This window comes from Leuciscus leuciscus, assembly GCF_965113295.1.
Source record: "Leuciscus leuciscus genome assembly, chromosome: 1".
Lineage (NCBI taxonomy): Eukaryota > Metazoa > Chordata > Actinopteri > Cypriniformes > Leuciscidae > Leuciscus > Leuciscus leuciscus.
The window spans coordinates 51,050,858-51,068,373 of NC_138725.1; the positions used below are offsets into that span (position 1 = coordinate 51,050,858).

The window sequence follows — 17,516 nt, forward strand, 5'->3', positions numbered from 1 at the left end:
TTTTGCTAAGGCTAATTTCACTGCCAGAATTTTTGACCCTGTTTAAAAAAATATTTACACACTATTTGAGTAATTTGACAAATTACAGCTTTGTGAACATTATGCAAAATAAATAAAAATGGTTTCTTTTAATTTCACTCTTTGTAATGATTCAGTAATGTAATAATTAAGATTTTTACGATGGATTTCCATAGTTTAAAATTAAAAGTTTGGGACAACGGATAAAGTATCTAAGTCAGTGTTAAAGCTTCACAGAACTATAAGTAAAAAAAAAAAAAAAAAATCTGCTTTGTGTTCAATGCACACAGACTCGCACTCACTGCAGTAATTTGGTGATGGGAGAAACGAAGCTTTTCAATGCTTCGAAAGTTCGAATCACTTGAACCAATTGCTTTGCGAAATGATTCACTGTTTCGAAGCGTTCGAAACGCGGCACTCTGGTGACCCCTATAGGCTACTTGCCAGAACGGTGTAAATGCAACACAAACTCATATCAAACATGCATAAAACACCTTTTACAAACCCATTGCAAATGTTTTATTGAACGTTAAATCTATGCAAATAACTATATCATCTAATAAGATTAAATATCAAGTGCCGGTGTAATCAATTTTCAGGGCATGTTTTGTTTGTTCCACGGCTCAGCTAAACTTGTCAATAAGAGACTATTAACTACTTTTTTATTTTACTAATGTACCATTAAAACATCTACAAATGTATAAAACTGATCAGAGATCAGGTAAAACCGTAAAACTCTTAACACTTGTTCAATGGTTCGCCGCTGGAGGGCGATCTCATGAGTCCGCATGGTTCATGGACTAACAGAGATCATCGCCCCCCAGCGGTGAACCATTGAAATTTCGAAACGTTTCGAAACAGTTATGGCGTTGCGAAGCCTCGCTCAGAGCTCGTTTACGGAAATTAGGTGGGTTTGGTAGATTGATACTTATTTTTATTTTTTCACAGTCTGTGGCTCCGAACCACTGATTCGAAACAAAAGATTTGTAAAGGTTTCGAAGCTTAAGCGCCCATCACTAGCAGTACCGGTAATTATTCGGTACAGCTGCAGGTGGCAGTAAGTCTCAATGAAACTAACGACAAGCTCAGAGAAGAAGAATCATCGTTGTGGGGATTGTTTCTATGAGTGTGAGCTGCTTCCATCTTATCCCTAATTTTGTTAGTGTACCCTTTTAAAGAGAGTTTACTATATCTATTTATCGAATACCCAAATAAGAAACGATATCAGCAGCCAGACGAGGTGCTACAAGTATTGTTAAGTGAAGTGGATCATCGGACCTTCTCTATTTGTCCGGTTGAAGGTACATACATCCGTTCATACATACATCAACATAGCACAACTAAAGATTTTACGGTGAGTTTAGCGCGTTGTCTACCTTAAATGCATTCTCTGGATGTTAAATGAATAAAATCAATGTCGGCGAATTCATCCACTGTAATAAGGATATTGAGAACATGTGCTGTCCACTGCCATTGTTTTTTTTAAATCAAGACTTATTTAAAGCTTGAATCTAACAATAACAACTTAAGGGAGGCAGCCTGTCATTAATGGGTTCATTTACCCATGACCTGCTGACTGTTCATTTCCCTCTTTATTAACGTTACATGGCTAACGTTACTTAAACAAAAAAAAACAAAAAAAATACCAACGTAGAACCATTGAAATGCACATCACAATGTATCATGTGAAAAGTACTATTTATCTGAAATTCAAGTTACGTTTTGTATGGAATAGGTAAGTAAAAAAACGAAAAGAAATATGAAACAAATGTGGGCCAACATGTTGATCACATGACCAGAATTCGGTGGCCCGTTTCAAAGAACTTGTTATATGTTCTTGCAGGTTATTTAGGGTGCTTCTTGCTCTGCAGTGATGACGTCACTGGTAAGTGCCTCAGCATCTAGTCATAATCATGTTCAACACCAGTCAGATTTGGCAGAATACAGATTGTGTCATTTTAGAAGTGATATACATTTTTATCTATAATATCATCAAACTGTACAGTTCAGCAGTACAAACTCTTAGAAGTATAATTGTCTCTCAGCCCTAAGATATTGTTATTGTTTGCAGGGGAGCAGCAGTTCCTCCACAACGGAGTATGTAGTACGAGTTCCTAAGTAAGATTGAAATTATTTAAATTATATTTTATATCATTTCAACTAGAGTGATCTTTGTAAAAAAAAAAGGGTTTGATATCTGATCTCAGGTCTTACTTTGTCCAACAGAAACACCAATAAGAAATACAACTTAATGGCTTTCAATGCTGGTGATAAAGTCAGTTGTTCTGCATGGACACAGGTAATCTAGCTTTGGCCACTACTTTATTCTATGCCATATTTTCTTTCCTGTCTTTTTCCATTTGTTTTCTCTTTTTTTAAATTGTATCTATCCATCCATCCATCATGTTTAGGCTCGTATGGAGCGGGACATGAGCAATAGGCGTATATATGGTGAGGAGGAGACTCAGGATGGGGCGGCAGGCAGTGAGTTTGGAAAGAAACAGAGAGAGGAATCACGGAGAAAGAAGTATGGCATCGTTACGAAGGAGTTCAAGGTGGAGGACCAGCCCTGGATCCTTAAAGTGAATGGCAAGGCAGGAAGAAGGTACACGTCTCTGCTTTTATTCTTTTCGTCTAGTTGCCACTTTCTTGAGTAATTCCTGAGTGTTTAGCTACACATTCTTAGAATGATTATGCTTAATAAGCAAATAATTGATGTTCTGTCACCATATTCTATGTTAGGGTCCTATAATTTCCACAATGCGGAAAACATGGACGGAACTGTGGAATCCAGTAATAAAAATAGAATTTAAATAGAATTCCGTGGAAGTTGGCAAAATTTGGATGAATAAATCAAAAGTAGGGCTGTACACTTAATAAAATTACAATTATGGACTAGTGTCTATGAATATTGCAATACTGCAGAAAGACTACATTTTGTGTCCCATACATTGATTTATCTGTGGCGGCCCGCCACAATATCAACATTGACTGCCACAAATAGATTTCAATGCTTCCCATTCATTAACCGGACTGTGGCGCCTGGAAATATATTTAAACTTCTCATAATAACATAAAAGGCCTAGTCTTTTATGAGTACTGTGAATTTGGACATACTTTGTTTGTCACTTACTGTTTTTCGCCTACTATATAGCAGGGAAGTATGTGATTTCAGATGCAGCTTGTCTGTTTGCGCTGTGCAAAGAGAAGTTTGCACTTGGTTGATGCAATGAGCACGTGATCAGCTCTGTTTCAGTTCACTGTGTGTGAATGAATGCAGTGAACTCTATCTGTGTTGAGTTTAGCATGCATTTGGGAACGTAGAGAGCACCAGTTATGCATTATTATTTTCACATTTGCATAGTTGACGATTACATAATTTCACTAGATTTGGAAAGAGATGCATTTGTAAACTTGTTTTTCGCCAAAATAAAAGCTCGACTGCAGTTTTCATCAAAATAAAAGCTCATGGGTTTATCTCTTGCATGCATAGAAATTAGAACAAAACTAATTATGAAAGTTTCATTTATTTTTCAGTGAATTCTTTTTTTATGATGCTTAATTGCCTAGTTATCTCCAAAGCTCTCTCAATTTTGTTGTAGATCATTAAACCGTTACACTGCAGTCTCTTTGAAATCAGTTTTGTGAAGTGCCTTCGTGTGCAAATGCTGCCTGCAGAGGCAACAAGTCAGCTGCCTAAGTTTTCGGACACAGCCACTATCTGAGGACATGAACACACAATCAGCGCTACAACATCAACCATAATAAAATGACCCTTCACAATAGATAATGCTTTACAACGAACTCTGTTAGAGAGCAACATGGCAATTTGTGTCTGTCGCTTTTACAACATTTCAAATCCCTCAGTTCTCGCCATCTCCGAAAAGCCAAGCCAGTAGCGATTCTGATTTTATTACAAGCTCTGCGCGTTCTCTTTTTGCCAGCAGACTCTACTGTGCTCAGTGTTTTTAGTTTTTTTTAACATGTGATTCCAATATGTACGCCATTTCCCATGAAAACCATCCTGTCGCATCTACAATATAAAGTCAAGTCAAGTTTATTTGTATAGCGCTTTTCACAATACAGATTGTATCAAAGCAGCTTCACAGTATTAAATTAAAATAATACAACAAAGTTTGTTTCAAGAGGAATTTATTGATTGATAAAATTAAATGAAATATCCCCAAAATATCCCCAACTGAGCAAGCCAAAGGCAACAGTGGCAAGGAACCGAAAAACTCCATCAAGTGACCTAATGGTGTCCTAAAACTCCATCAGGTGACCTAATGGAGAAAAAAAAAACCTTGGGAGAACCCAGGCTCAGTCGGGGGCCAGTTCTCCTCTGGCATTTATGAGCTAGAGGCCGGATTGTAGTTTGAACTGTAGGATTATATGAATTCCTGGCTGAAGAGATGAGACTTTAATCTAGTTTTAAACTGGGAGAGCGAGTCTGAGCAACGAACAGTATCAGGAAGACTATTCCAGAGTTTTGGAGCCAAATGTGAAAATGCTCTCCCTCCTTTGGTGGTTCTGGATATCCTAGGTATGACCAAAAGCCTTGAATTTAGTGATCTTAAAGAGCGCGATGGATTATAGGGCGATAGAAGATCCGTTAAATAGACTGGAGCTAAGCCGTTTAGGGCTTTATAAGTCAGTAGCAATACCTTGTAATTAATACGGAACTTTATAGGTAACCAATGCAGTGATGATAAAATCGGTGTTATATGATCATATTTTCTTGATCTCGTAAGAACTCTAGCGGCGGCATTTTGGACTAACTGTAGCTTGTTTGAGGATGCAGGACAACCAGCTAATAAAGCATTACAGTAATCTAGTCTCGAGGTCATGAATGCATGAACTAACTTTTCTGCATCAGAAACTGATAGCATATTACGTAGCTTAGCAATGTTTCTAAGGTGGAAAAAGGCTGTTTTTGTAACATATGAAATATGATTTTCAAAAGACAGGTTGCAATCGAGTATAACACCCAGGTCTTTTACTGTAGAGGATAAAGTAACAGGACATCCTATGATGTTAAAGTTGTATTGTGCGAGGTTTTGTGGGCGGTTTTTTGAACCGATAAGTATTACCTCTGTCTTGTCTGGATTTAATAAAAGAAAATTACGCGTCATCCAATCTTTTATATCTTTACCACACTCTGTCAATTTGGAAAATTTTGCGTTTTCATCCGGCCGTGATGAAATGTATATTTGAGTGTCATCAGCATAACAATGGAAACTAATTCCATGTTTCCTTATAATATTTCCAAGTGGCATCATATATATTGAGAATAACAGAGGGCCTAACACAGATCCCTGCGGCACTCCATAGTTTACTGGATACTCCATAAACACTTATAACATGCTTACCATAGTGAATCAGGGTGAGACAAAAACAAGTTTTGAAAGGAGTGATGATGTATTGTACATAGTGTACCTTTAAGGAATACCACACCATTATTCATCCATACTTTAATTTAAACAATAAACCTCTGTTTTGTAGCATTTAGTTTGAAAGGAATTGTTCAAGTTTCACTTGATTACATTTTAAAAGATTCATTAATTTGTTAAAGTGTTATGCATTTATTTGATTACCACAATTTTTGATAACACATTTTTATGAAGTAGTAAAACATAGAATCCAGACAAATGAAAACAAACAACACAGAATATCAGAAAGAAATCATATGCATTTTATATGCACTGTTATTGTTAAAGCTTGTACAGTTTCATTAAACCATTAATATGGAATGCAGAAAGATTTAAACAGAAAACATGAAATTTGAGAAGAAATAAAACAGAATCCATACGGCCAAGTGTGTTTATTCATAGCGTGAAATGTGTTTGTGTTGCATTGCCTTTGGACAACACCTCATGTTCGCCTCTACCACTCAGATTCAAGGGTCTGAAAAAAGGCGGAGTCACAGAGAACGCGTCCTACTACATCTTCACGCAGTGTGCCGATGGTGCATTTGAGGCGTTTCCTGTGCACGCCTGGTATAACTTCACACCGCAGGCCAAACACCGCACGCTCACAGCCGAGGAGGCAGAGGAAGAGTGGGGCAGGTGAGGGCAGGTTGAGTGGTTGCGTTCATGGGAATAACCCTGATGGCACTCCTAGACAGCAAGTTTGTGAAAATTGTAAATGTGTCTAAAGCTCAAACATCACCTCTGCTTATTTTTGCATATAGGAGGAACAAAGTGGTGAACCACTTCAGTATCATGCTCCAGCGACGTTTCCGAGAACAGGAGCGAGGAGACGAGGATGATGAGGAAGGAGAAAAAGGAGGGAAGAAAAAGAAGAAGAAGGGAGGCAGGGGTGGAGACCTGCGCATACATGACCTCGAGGATGACTTGGAAATGAGCAGCGATGAGAGCGACGGCAGCAACGGAGAAGGTGAGCAAAGGGTCTGAGAGGAAGAGGAGTGTCACATGTAGGACTTTCTGAACTAAATGTCTTCTTTCAATGCAGATGATGAAGCCAAGTCGAAAGGTAAAAAGGACAAAGGCCCCAAAGGCAAAGGAAAGAAGAAGAAGAAAAAGGGCAGTGACTTTGAAGGATTTGAGGATAGTGATGATGGCGACTTTGAGGGGTTGGAGGTGGACTACATGTCTGATGAGAGCAGGTGACTCCAATGATGCACAAATCTTTATGCACGGTTACTGTTGCCACATGCAAACAGCCCTCGTTTCATGGTCACTGCAGTCTAATCATTATCATCTTCCTTTCTTTGCTCTCTAGTTCTGAAGAAGAGGAGCAAGAGAAGACCAAGCCCAATAAGGGAGAGGACGTCCCTAAAGGTTGGTGACTAAAGGGGTTTTCCCCCTTTGTTTGCGGAATGTACTTTCATCTAATGCAGATTTTTTATTTGAGGCAACTCTGTGACGCTCTAATGGCTTTCTTTCAGGAATTGATGAAATGTCTGAAAGTGAGGAAGAGAGTGAGGAAGAAAACAAGAATGAGGAAGATGCCAAGGAGGAAGAAGAGGAGGAAGATGGAAAGAAGACACCAGTGCAGGTGGAAAAAAAGAAAAAGAAAGGTACAAAAATCACTGAAATTGACAATTTATTCATTGTATTTCACAGTGATGATGATTACATTTATTGAAGTCTAGTTGTGCCATATAAAAATGAAAATAAAATGGACTCATTTATCAACCATTAAAAAATTATATAAAGTATTTTTTTAAATGAGACTCATTTAAAATGTTTAATTTAATGTTTAAAAATGTGTAACAGTAAAATAATAAACCACCTTAAAGCTGACAAAAAAATAGACATTCATAACTGTTCAAGTAATGTTAAAAAGTTTAGATAAATGCAATAGTAAAGCATGAAATAATTTCAAATGCAACTTATAAAATGCATTTAAAAAAGCATTACCAAATAGCTTTTCTTAGTGGTTTATTTCTGTTTTTGAATAAATATTTTTGATCATATTTTTTTAAGTGTTACTCTTAAAGGGATAGTTCACCCACAAATGAAAATTGTCATAGTTTACTCACCCTCAAGTTGTTCCAAACCTGTATACGTTTCTTTGTTCTGCTGAACACAGAAGAAGATATTTGGAAGAATGTTTGTAATCGAACAGATCTCGGGCCCCATTGACTTCCATAGTAGAAAAAAAATACTATGGTAGTCAATGGGGCCCGAGATCTATTTGGTTACAAACATTCTTCAAAATATCTTCCTTTGTGTTCATTTTTGGGTGAACTAGCCCTTTAAGGCCCTTTTACATGAAGGACAATAACTATAACGATAACAATAAAGACATAGTTTAAAAAAAAAAAAAAATTCTAAATGTAAAAGAATAGTACACACCACAACTTTAAATGATGACATTGGAGTGATTGTTCCAGAATGATTTTTTTTCTATCTGATGAATGATAAAAACATTGACAACAAATCAGAAACCATCCTGCTTTAAAGAGGCATTTAAACAGCAGACGATAAACTTCAGTGTGCACTTAGAACAAACAAGGTTACCGTTTGCTTGTGTGGATGTTAAAATAGTTATCGTTATTGGTACCTTTATAGGTATTGTTCTTGGTATTAGTATTACTATTAGTATTGCTGTTTTTTCATTTTGTAAAAATCATTGTGTGTTGTTTTAGACAGCAGTGGCGAGTCAGACAGCTCCGAGGACAGTGATATTGAAGGAGAGGCAGCTTCAGCACTGTTCATGGTGGTAATGGCCTATATTTGCGTGTATGTGCGTGTGTTTGGGAAAGATAATCGAATGAGAGGGAGAGAGTGAGAAAAGCTGTTGTTGTTTTTCTGATGGGTTTTCATGTGGATCTGTGGTACAGTGCTCTCTTGTTGTCTCCCCTCTCACAGAAGAAGCGCACACCTCCTAAGCGAGGGGGTGGGCGAGGATCAGCAGGTAGTTCAAAAACAGGAAGTCGACCTGGCACACCTTCTATCGACAACGCTGCCACTTCAAACACTCTGCGTGCCGCTGCCAACAAACTGGAACAAGGTACACTCAAAGAAACTCAATTTCAATTAAATTAATTACATGATATGATGATTAGTTAATTGATTTATTCACATATATATAAAATTGTGGAGAAAAGTAAAAAGAATTCAGTTACTTTATATTATTATATTACACACTTTTTTTATTGTATTTTTGTATTTATTTACTGTTATTATTGTTGTTATTACTTTTTAATCACACTTGGCACTTAAAGGGATACTCAACCCAAAAATGAAAAAAATTCCTACACACTAATACGTTTTCGTTCGAACGCGCATATTTTTCTCTTAGTTTTAGCCTCTGTCCCAGATATACATGACTTTCTTTCTTCAGATAAACACAAAGATTTTTGTCCCTATAACGCAAGTGCACGGAACCTCCAAAGTGAATGCGACGAATAATATATATATATATATATATATAATTTTTTTTAACTGAAGCATCACTTCTTGTTATAAGATTTCACGCTTGACATAAATGTCAGCATGTTGTGAAACATGACATAAGCGTGTTGTGAATCTCACACGAGAAGTGCCGTGGAAGCACAGGACTGTCAGCCTTGAGCAGGTTTCACAATGAGCTTGCACATTTATTTTTTTTAAAACCTAGAGTTTCTGTCTATTTGAAGAGAGAAAGTCATATACATCTGGGACTGCATGAGGGAGAGTAAATGATGAGAGAATAAATATTTCGGTGGAGTATTCCCTTAACGCATTAATACGCCATTACATTATACTATCTGCCTAGTATCTTATTTCATCTTGTCTGTGTCTCTGCACTGCTAAGGTTTAGGCAAAGTTTCAACTTCGTGTTTACGCTCTTCTGTCTCAGGTAAGCGGCAGACGACAGTACCAAGCTCAGAGACTCCGGCTGCGAAGAGATTAAAGATGGAGCCCAGCCCTCAGAGCTCCTCAGGGAAGAGCACACCCCAACCAGTATCAGGGAAATCCACCCCCAGCTCCAGGTACTTTTTTTTTTTTTCCTCAAAAGGGGCTTTCGCACATGAGGAACCTTTTCATAGTTCCTAGAAATAATGGTGGAAGTTCACGGATTTTGGCATGTTTGCACCGCAGGAACTAGGAACGAATTTAGTTTAAGGAATTCCTTTTGGAGGAACTGATTTAGCTCCTACTTTAGAGTAGGGTCTAAACCAGCACTATAGGAACTACCAGTGACATTAGTGTACGCTGAGTGGCCGAACGCACGCGAATCACCAGCACCCGCCATTTTTTTAAAAAGCTGTGTAAACGCACAGATTATAGCCTATATATTTACTCCACACACTAACTCTACGAACATGGAAAACCGTGATAGATGGGCCTCTTAACCTTAATGCTGAGGAGAAAATCCAACGCAACTTTGAGGGGACCAAGCCAAACATGATTATGTATTTCTGCTCAGCCAGCAACACTGGACAGCAACCACACAGCATACGCTAATACCTTTTCATATACTGTCTACTTTCTATGTATAACAGTTCTATCTAATAACGTATTAGACAGGACTGTTAGACAGATCGTAAACTAATGAACACGGAGAATGCGAGCACTGTGCTCAGGCTCCAGCGCCGTCAAAATAAAGGTCCGTCGCGCCATCAAAATAAAAGTCACAACAACACGGTGCGAATGCAACCAGGAAATGTTACTAAGGAACCATTAATAAGGGAACCAACCTGGTGGCTAGTTCCTAGAACTTTCTGGTGCGAAAGCCCCTTATGTCAGCATGAAACTTAAGTTGATATATATAGTCTTTTCTTACCTATTGTTATGTATATCCAAGTTAAAAGGCTTCTCGAACAAGAAAAAAATGTAGGGTGGGGCATGATTTTGTCCATTGGAAATTGATTGGATCGCTGGATGGTTGTGGTTTGCTACTGTTGTGACGTCATGCGAGTGACAGGTTGTTTCACCATTGCACCAGTAAATGGATAATCAGTGAAGAGATGAGGGGAACTTATTTTGATTAAAGATTCGAAGGGCACATTCATTTTATTTCATGGTGAATTTAAACATTCCCTAGGCCTCGAGACTCCCCAGATTCAGACAATCTTCAGCTCGCTTTTTTCCCCAGCTATGGGTCCCATCTTTTCTCCATTATCCTGCTGTGCAGTCCATTTCCTCTATTCAATGAAACTTGGACCCAGTTACACTTACATTAAACCATGCAGTGCTGTAGTAACAGTAACAGTATGCCACTGTGTGTGTATTACACCCATAATTCAGAGTTTATGCTAAATCTCAACACATCACACATCTCCAACATATTGCATACCTATTTTTCCCTCCGAATTGCAGACAAGTTCTGCCATAGTCACAAACCATATTATGTCTTGCTTATTTCATCATGCATAAATAAAATCCATTTCTCCCCTTTAGTGATGTGCAGCTGACAGAAGATGCCGTGCGCAGGTATCTCATCAGGAAGCCCATGACCACTAAAGACCTGCTGAAGAAGTTCCAGACTAAGCGCACAGGCCTCAGCAGCGAGCAGACAGTCAACGTGCTTGCCCAGATCTTGAAGAGGCTTAACCCAGAGAGGAAGAACATCAATGAGAAGATGCACTTCTACCTCACCGAGTGAACCCAACCGAGGAGAGAGTGAAACACTGAGCGCCCATCACCAGCAGCCTCTCCTTTTAGAATACAAGTTATTTAGTTCAAGACCTATTTGGTCTGAAACTTCCTGATTTTCTTGTTGTCATTTTGCTTTTAATCATCCAGCATTTATTAACAGTAGTCCTTAAATACTGTTAATTGAGTTACAGATGAGAGTGCTGGAGGTCTAAAGAGTAAAACGACAAAGAAAATGGTGAGAAGAAAGATAGGAGTATGTTTTTGTATATTATAACGGATATTGGAAAGATGTGTTTGTAAATTTCACATGCCTCTTAATGACAAGTTTAGTATCAGAGAGACACTGGGTAACACCCTTCTTTCAAGATTCTTTTCAAGAAAACTGATTAATTTTGAGAGGGACTTTATCCAGAGAATGCAGCTGCATTTGTGGCTTTTATTGCACATTCATTTCTTATTTCATTTGTCTGTTTTTTTTTTAGTTTTTTTTTTAACTGCACTGTTTAAAAGCTGTAAATGTTACAACTTTTGCAGGAGTTTTTTCTCCTTGGTAGTACATTAAATTTGTTTAGAATTAATACCAGTGTTTGTGCTCATTTGTTATAAATGCAGTAGTAATTTTTTATTTGAAGAAAGCCACAATAGTGGGTAGCAGAAAATATTTATTCATAGACATTATAAATAGAAGCAGTTTCAATGATTTTCCTTTTCTCATTTTACATTGTAAATTACATAAATCATATCCCTCCCCTTCATAATACTCCAGAGGTATTTAAACCACATTTCAGTGAGCTGAATGTTACCAAGTAATGCTACCAGTTGTTTCCACGTTTTATTTGTGGTTATTCCTGGACAAATGCATCTGATTGATGTATTTTTAGAGCCATATGAGAGTATCTGAAAGGTGAACAATGTGTCGACTTCTAGACCAGTGGGCCACAGTGTTTCCAAGACAGGTGCTATGGTCAGTCCAGTCTTAATTCCTTTACACAGGCAGGTTTCGACAGATCACAGAGATGCGGCGATGACGTGGAATCTTGTGTCCTGAGAAAAAGGAATCTTGATCTTTCAAGATTTCATGGGTGAATTTAAAACGAGCATCATCCCTGTTGATATAAACAAAAAGTGTTTTACAATTTTTTTTAAATGATGTTCACATTTTGTGGTGAGCAAAATGCAATTTAGTTGTTCTGTGGATGCAAATTATGTAAATAACAAGAAAAAATGAAATGTTGGGTAACTACCTTAATATATAAAGTGAGCGCTGGCTCAGAAGCAAGTCCACCCAATCTGTGGAATTATTTTCTGGGACCAGACGCATAATACTATCGGATAACAGGCTCAGCCCTGCAATAGTGCTTCCGCAGAACTGACAAGAGAAAGCAACGTTCATGGAGAACAGAAATAATGTACAAATAACTTAACTGTGGAGAACGATACTGTACAAATAACTCAGAGGCAGACCTTCACACTGTCAATGTGGGGTTTGATATAGCCCTCTTTGTCCAGGTCCAGAACATGAATCGGCCCAAGCAGTGGACTGCCTTCAGGAAATGCAACTACTCTCACCCGCCTCAAGATGCTTTCACACTTAACTCCCCACTGCAGCCGTTCTGTTTCTCTGTAGCCGTGGATAGCCTGAGTGGGAAAGAGATTAAAGGGATAGTTCACTTTGAAATTAATTTTTGGTATGTTTTAGCTTACCTCAAGGGCATCCAAGATGTAGGTGTCTTTTTTTCCGCAGTAGTTTCAATTTTGATATTTTTAGGTCAAACCGTTCTTGTCTGTCAGTCATATAATGCAGGTCTATGGTCACGGTCTCAAAACACAAGCACAGAGTCCAAATTAAAACAATTCCCCGTCGTCCAAATTAAACAATTCCCCATCGTAAGTACACATTGATGGCCTAAGACACGAAACGAGCGGTTTGTGTGAGAAAAAGAACAGTATTTATATCGTTGTTACCTCTTATACGCAGACATGTCCGAGTGATCTGATCTGACGTGTACGCAGACTGGTGCATAGATATATATACACTAGATGTCGCCTTAAAGACATTCGTTCCAATGAACTGCCGTAGACAAGGCGACATCTAGTGTGTATATATCTATGCACCAGTCTGCGTACACGTCAGATCAGATCACTCGGACATGTCTGCGTATAAGAGGTAACAACGATATAAATACTGTTCTTTTTCTCACACAAACCGCTCGTTTCGTGTCTTAGGCCATCAATGTGTACTTACGATGGGGAATTGTTTAATTTGGACGACGGGGAATTGTTTTAATTTGGACTCTGTGCTTGTGTTTTGAGACCGTGACCATAGACCTGCATTATATGACTGACAGACAAGAACGGTTTGACCTAAAAATATCAAAATTGAAACTACTGCGGAAAAAAAGACACCTACATCTTGGATGCCCTTGAGGTAAGCTAAAACATACCAAAAATTAATTTCAAAGTGAACTATCCCTTTAAGGTGATGCACAGCCTGATGCCTGTTCAAATCCTGGAGGGCCACGTTCCTGACTTTCTTTCAGACATGCTTGATTCATAATGTCTCTCATGAGTGAGGAATTGGAAGATGGGGTGAAAGTAGTTAATAGCCAAACAGTAGAAATGTTACAAATACAACATACTAGAAATAAGTTTACATTATTTGGTATTAGCAACACGAGTTGCATTTAATAAATAGGTATATTTTTGATTATGTGTAAAAACATTTTCATTCCAGACATGTCAATTAATTTGTGTTTAATTATGCAAATTGTTTAAGATTTTAATTACTTTTTGTTTTCAACAAATTTAACTAGTCCACATAAAATGCATAATATACGAAAAACGAAATAAAGTCCCGCCTTTGTTTTTCTATGGCAGTATTTTTATATGTATTTTTTGGTGGGTGGGTGAATTGAGTTGCACTACCAAATGACAGAAACGATTGTTTTCAAGCAGGTTTCCCAAACACTTCCCTCTGTTCCGTTCTTCAGAAGTAGCCCCGCCCCAAACTCACAGCATTGGAAGAGAGCCGACTGATTGGTCTTTCTTATTGGCCAACGCTTCAGGGGCAGGGCTTTTCCTACACATAATTATTTCAACGTTTTTAAGAAGCGGTTTGTGGGTTCACTTGAAAAGTACAGGTAGGTCGTAACTAAACTCAAGAAGCATTACCCATGGCCTACTACCAGTAGTTAGTGCTAACGTTAAGTAGCACTGTACATAAACAATTGGTACAATACGAGTACGTTTTGTCATGAAATGACGTTGGTTGTCAGTATGTACACAGTATAGCTAGAAACACGTACGTGTTACTTACATCGTCCCAGTGGTCAAATTCATATCGCTTTTTTCTAAGGCCTGGTTCCACTTCTTTAAAAATTGCATTCTCCTCTTCTTCGCTGATGAAGTTCTGCCTAACTTCAACTTGTCCACGCACTGCGGACAGAATTTCCTGAGACGATCCACACAACCATTTACACTCCTCTTTGCACTCGGGCCCTTTTCGTAGTGCCGAGTTATCCGTTGAAAACCTATACAATTGGAGAGATTTCCTCTGTACTTGTTTCCCTACTCTAATTAGCAGTGTCATACTGTCGAGGACATATGAGGACGCCTTAAAACAGACAATATTCACAATTTCAGCGTACTGGTGTCTCTACTGTCAATGACAAGGCGCCATTTTTAATTCGCTAAGAATTCTGGGACTTGAAGTATTTCACTCAATCCTCTCATAGACAGTATAAGAAAGAATCCTCTTCATTCGAGCAGTAATCTATCATTATATTGTGCTCAACGAAAAAAATCCGATTTTATGGGAAATTGTAAATGTAAGCAGCAATTGTAATCCAGTAAAAATGCTAATTTTAATGAGAAGTTAAGTTACACAACTAAATAAAAATAATTTTAGTTTTACAAATATTATTTCGTTAGTTTTAGAACAGTGTTATTTATTTTGCAAATGGAGCTGCTTGCAGCTACATACCTAAACGAGTTTCATTTGCGCAATGCAGTTTTCATCGAGTCAAGACAACATGATACTAATCTAATTTCTAATTGCAATGCCGCTTTTGAACACTAGGGGGCACCATATGACTGTTGCTAGCTGTGATAAATACAGGGGGAAAACCTGTAATTTTTAAATTGATGCCAAGGTATCAAAAATATAAGTACGGAGAAAAATATAAAAAGTACATAATAAAATAGCAATGAAAGCAAAACATCAATTATAAATACACAATACTTCGAACGTCAACAAGAGGTGACGTCACCCAACATCGCTTATAGCACCTTTAAACATTTTCAAGTATAGCCTATGCTTTAGCCGGGTAAAATCTATGTAATAATTTGAATGAGATTTCTTGGTAACACTTTATTTTACAGTCTCCTTGTTACATGTACTTACCATAGTAATAACAGTAACTTATGCATAATTACATGCAACTAACCTTAAACCAAATCCTAATCCTACCCTAACCTAAAGTAAGTTCATGTAGTTAATTATTATTACTCACTACTTAAATGTATAATTACATTGTAACAATGACACCTTAAAATAAAGTGTAACTGATTTCTTTAACCTTGTTAGTTATTATGTATTTCAAAGGCACAGTCCATACTTTTTTTCCAATTAATATAGTCAACAAAGTTCTCCCACTATGACACCATGTGGAATTGTTACAAGCTCCTTTTTGGAAAAGAGACCTAATTCTAAAGTTACGTGATTAAGAGAAAAACCTGTATTTTATATTTTCTCCCGTTTCTTCCTATTTCCTCCCTCTGCTAATATCTCACTCAGATCCAGTTTCTTGTACTGGCCTCCCCCTGCTGGCTATTCAGTATTTCTGTGGAATATATTGTTGTCCAAAAGTGTCACAATACAATCCAAATCAATTTCTAAAGTGTTTTTTCCCCCCCTTCAGATTATGTCACTGTTCTTTTAGACGTTTAGCTTTTTTGAGTCTCTCTCTCTCTCCCTCCCTCACACACACACACACACACACACCACATTGACTGGTTTCTCTCATCAATTAGCCTGCAAGACTGTAATGATGGTAATTATTTGTAATTGTAATGGTCAGGCAGTGCTGTTTGTGGCAGTGAGAGGGCATTAAACAGTCTGTAGGTAAGTGAGATTTACAGGCAGTAAGATGTTGAGTGCTGATGCATGGCTCTGTGGAAATGTGCAGTAAATTCAAGCTGTATCCACTACAGCAAAGATTAGGAGATTGCAAAGCCAGGAATAACTCAGAACATATAACCTCATAGAATAGTGTTTCTGTAGCAGGTACTGGTTTACATTACAAATGAGCTAACTTGTGACATTTTCTACATTTACAAGCAGTTTTACATAAACATAATATACCCATTTCTAAGCTCCACCCCCTTTAGTGATCGTTGCTCTCTAGCTTTACAGAACATCCTATAGAAACTGGAAATTAGTTGGGGTTTTTTGCAGTCTCTGCTGTTTTAAATCACCTTGCTGCTAAATCATAATTGAGACAACCGCTTCTCAGTCAACTGAAAAGAGGAAAAGCCTAATTTGAAAGTGACTATAAGTTATATATTGGGGAACACAACTGTTCATACTGTTTCTATGATGGAAACAATGTTTTGCCATATTTTTGGTAGATCATCCAAACAGATCGTCCATAGATTTACATTAGAAAAAGCAGAAGCTTGTCTGAGAAAATGATGGATGGCAACAGTTCTTAGGTAGTATTGGTCAGTAACAGTTTTAAGGTGGGGCTTAGAGAAGGGTAAATTCTCGAGGAGAAATCAACTCCGAACATTCACATACACACACATGCAGACAAACACTGCAACATATTTATCTCACTTCCTGAGAGGTCTGTCTGGCTGCTCTCCAAGCCTGTCCTCCTGCAAGAGCCTTCTCTCGATGGGCTTCATGACTGACAGCAGCTGATCTAAAGAACACAGGAAACAATTCAGAGAGCTTGTCAAGTGACTATATATTGCTCAAATGATTGTAATGTAAATTTAGTTTGATTTCCTGCTGGAGAGGTACAAGTCGCAGAGAGAGGCCTTGCTCACACAAAATGCATACTAACTTTTTGAAGAATGTTGATAACCAAATAGTCCATTGTGTGGACAAAAAACACTGAGACATTTCTCAAAATATCTTTTATGTTCCACAGAAGAAGAAGAAGAATTATTATTATTTTTGGAATGACATGAGGGTGAGAGAATTATATTACTGATATTCATTTCTAGGTGAACTATACCTTTAAGTGGATGGGAATCATGATGTATCAGACATGATTGGCTTTGAGTGGAAAAGAGACACTGAGCTTGGGAATCGAGTGAGAGGAAGTAGATCATAAAGAAGGTATGACAGTTGAGTGAAAACATGTATTGTGATGACTTCAGTTCTGTCCTTTAGTGAAGATGCTGGCCTACATAACACTTGAAGATGTTTGGAGCAGTTTA

At 37.8% G+C, this 17,516-nt stretch overlaps 2 protein-coding genes across 3 annotated transcripts; one reads left to right on the plus strand and one right to left on the minus strand.

Annotated features, from left to right (window-relative positions):
- The first annotated feature begins 1,122 nt into the window (after positions 1–1,122).
- Positions 1,123–11,647, plus strand: gtf2f1 (general transcription factor IIF, polypeptide 1). 2 transcript variants are annotated; one of them, XM_082138917.1, is made up of 14 exons: positions 1,123–1,319; positions 1,862–1,903; positions 2,090–2,136; positions 2,245–2,317; positions 2,430–2,623; positions 5,913–6,083; positions 6,209–6,414; positions 6,490–6,643; positions 6,760–6,818; positions 6,926–7,057; positions 8,132–8,205; positions 8,355–8,496; positions 9,328–9,460; positions 10,872–11,647. In XM_082138917.1, exons 2-14 carry the CDS (start codon positions 1,892–1,894, stop codon positions 11,074–11,076), a joined length of 1,602 nt encoding a protein of 533 aa, XP_081995043.1. In that variant the 5' UTR covers positions 1,123–1,319; positions 1,862–1,891; the 3' UTR covers positions 11,077–11,647. The 2 variants fall into 2 exon arrangements, with proteins under 2 accessions (XP_081995043.1, XP_081995044.1); XM_082138918.1 differs by having other exon boundaries at positions 1,124–1,319; positions 8,132–8,202.
- A 67-nt stretch (positions 11,648–11,714) lies between these two features.
- Positions 11,715–14,743, minus strand: alkbh7 (alkB homolog 7). Its single transcript, XM_082139334.1, has 4 exons — positions 14,386–14,743; positions 12,534–12,707; positions 12,314–12,438; positions 11,715–12,175 (listed from the first exon to the last, which is right to left on the minus strand). Exons 1-4 carry the CDS (start codon positions 14,656–14,658, stop codon positions 12,055–12,057), a joined length of 693 nt encoding a protein of 230 aa, XP_081995460.1. The 5' UTR covers positions 14,659–14,743; the 3' UTR covers positions 11,715–12,054.
- Between the last annotated feature and the right edge of the window lie 2,773 nt (positions 14,744–17,516).

What these genes read in the sequence shown, in the direction of transcription:
- gtf2f1 (XM_082138917.1), top strand. An exon ending in GTTGTTCTGCATGGACACAG is followed by an intron (nt 2,318 to 2,429) that starts GTAATCTAGCTT and finishes CATCATGTTTAG; the next exon opens with GCTCGTATGGAGCGGGACAT. An exon ending in CGACGGCAGCAACGGAGAAG is followed by an intron (nt 6,415 to 6,489) that starts GTGAGCAAAGGG and finishes CTTTCAATGCAG; the next exon opens with ATGATGAAGCCAAGTCGAAA.
- alkbh7 (XM_082139334.1), bottom strand. Translation starts at nt 14,658, where the DNA reads ATGACACTGCTAATTAGAGTAGGGAAACAAGTACAGAGGAAATCTCTC. An exon ending in CCCACATTGACAGTGTGAAG is followed by an intron (nt 12,439 to 12,533) that starts GTCTGCCTCTGA and finishes TTCTCTTGTCAG; the next exon opens with TTCTGCGGAAGCACTATTGC. An exon ending in CGCTCACTTTATATATTAAG is followed by an intron (nt 12,176 to 12,313) that starts GTAGTTACCCAA and finishes TTATATCAACAG; the next exon opens with GGATGATGCTCGTTTTAAAT.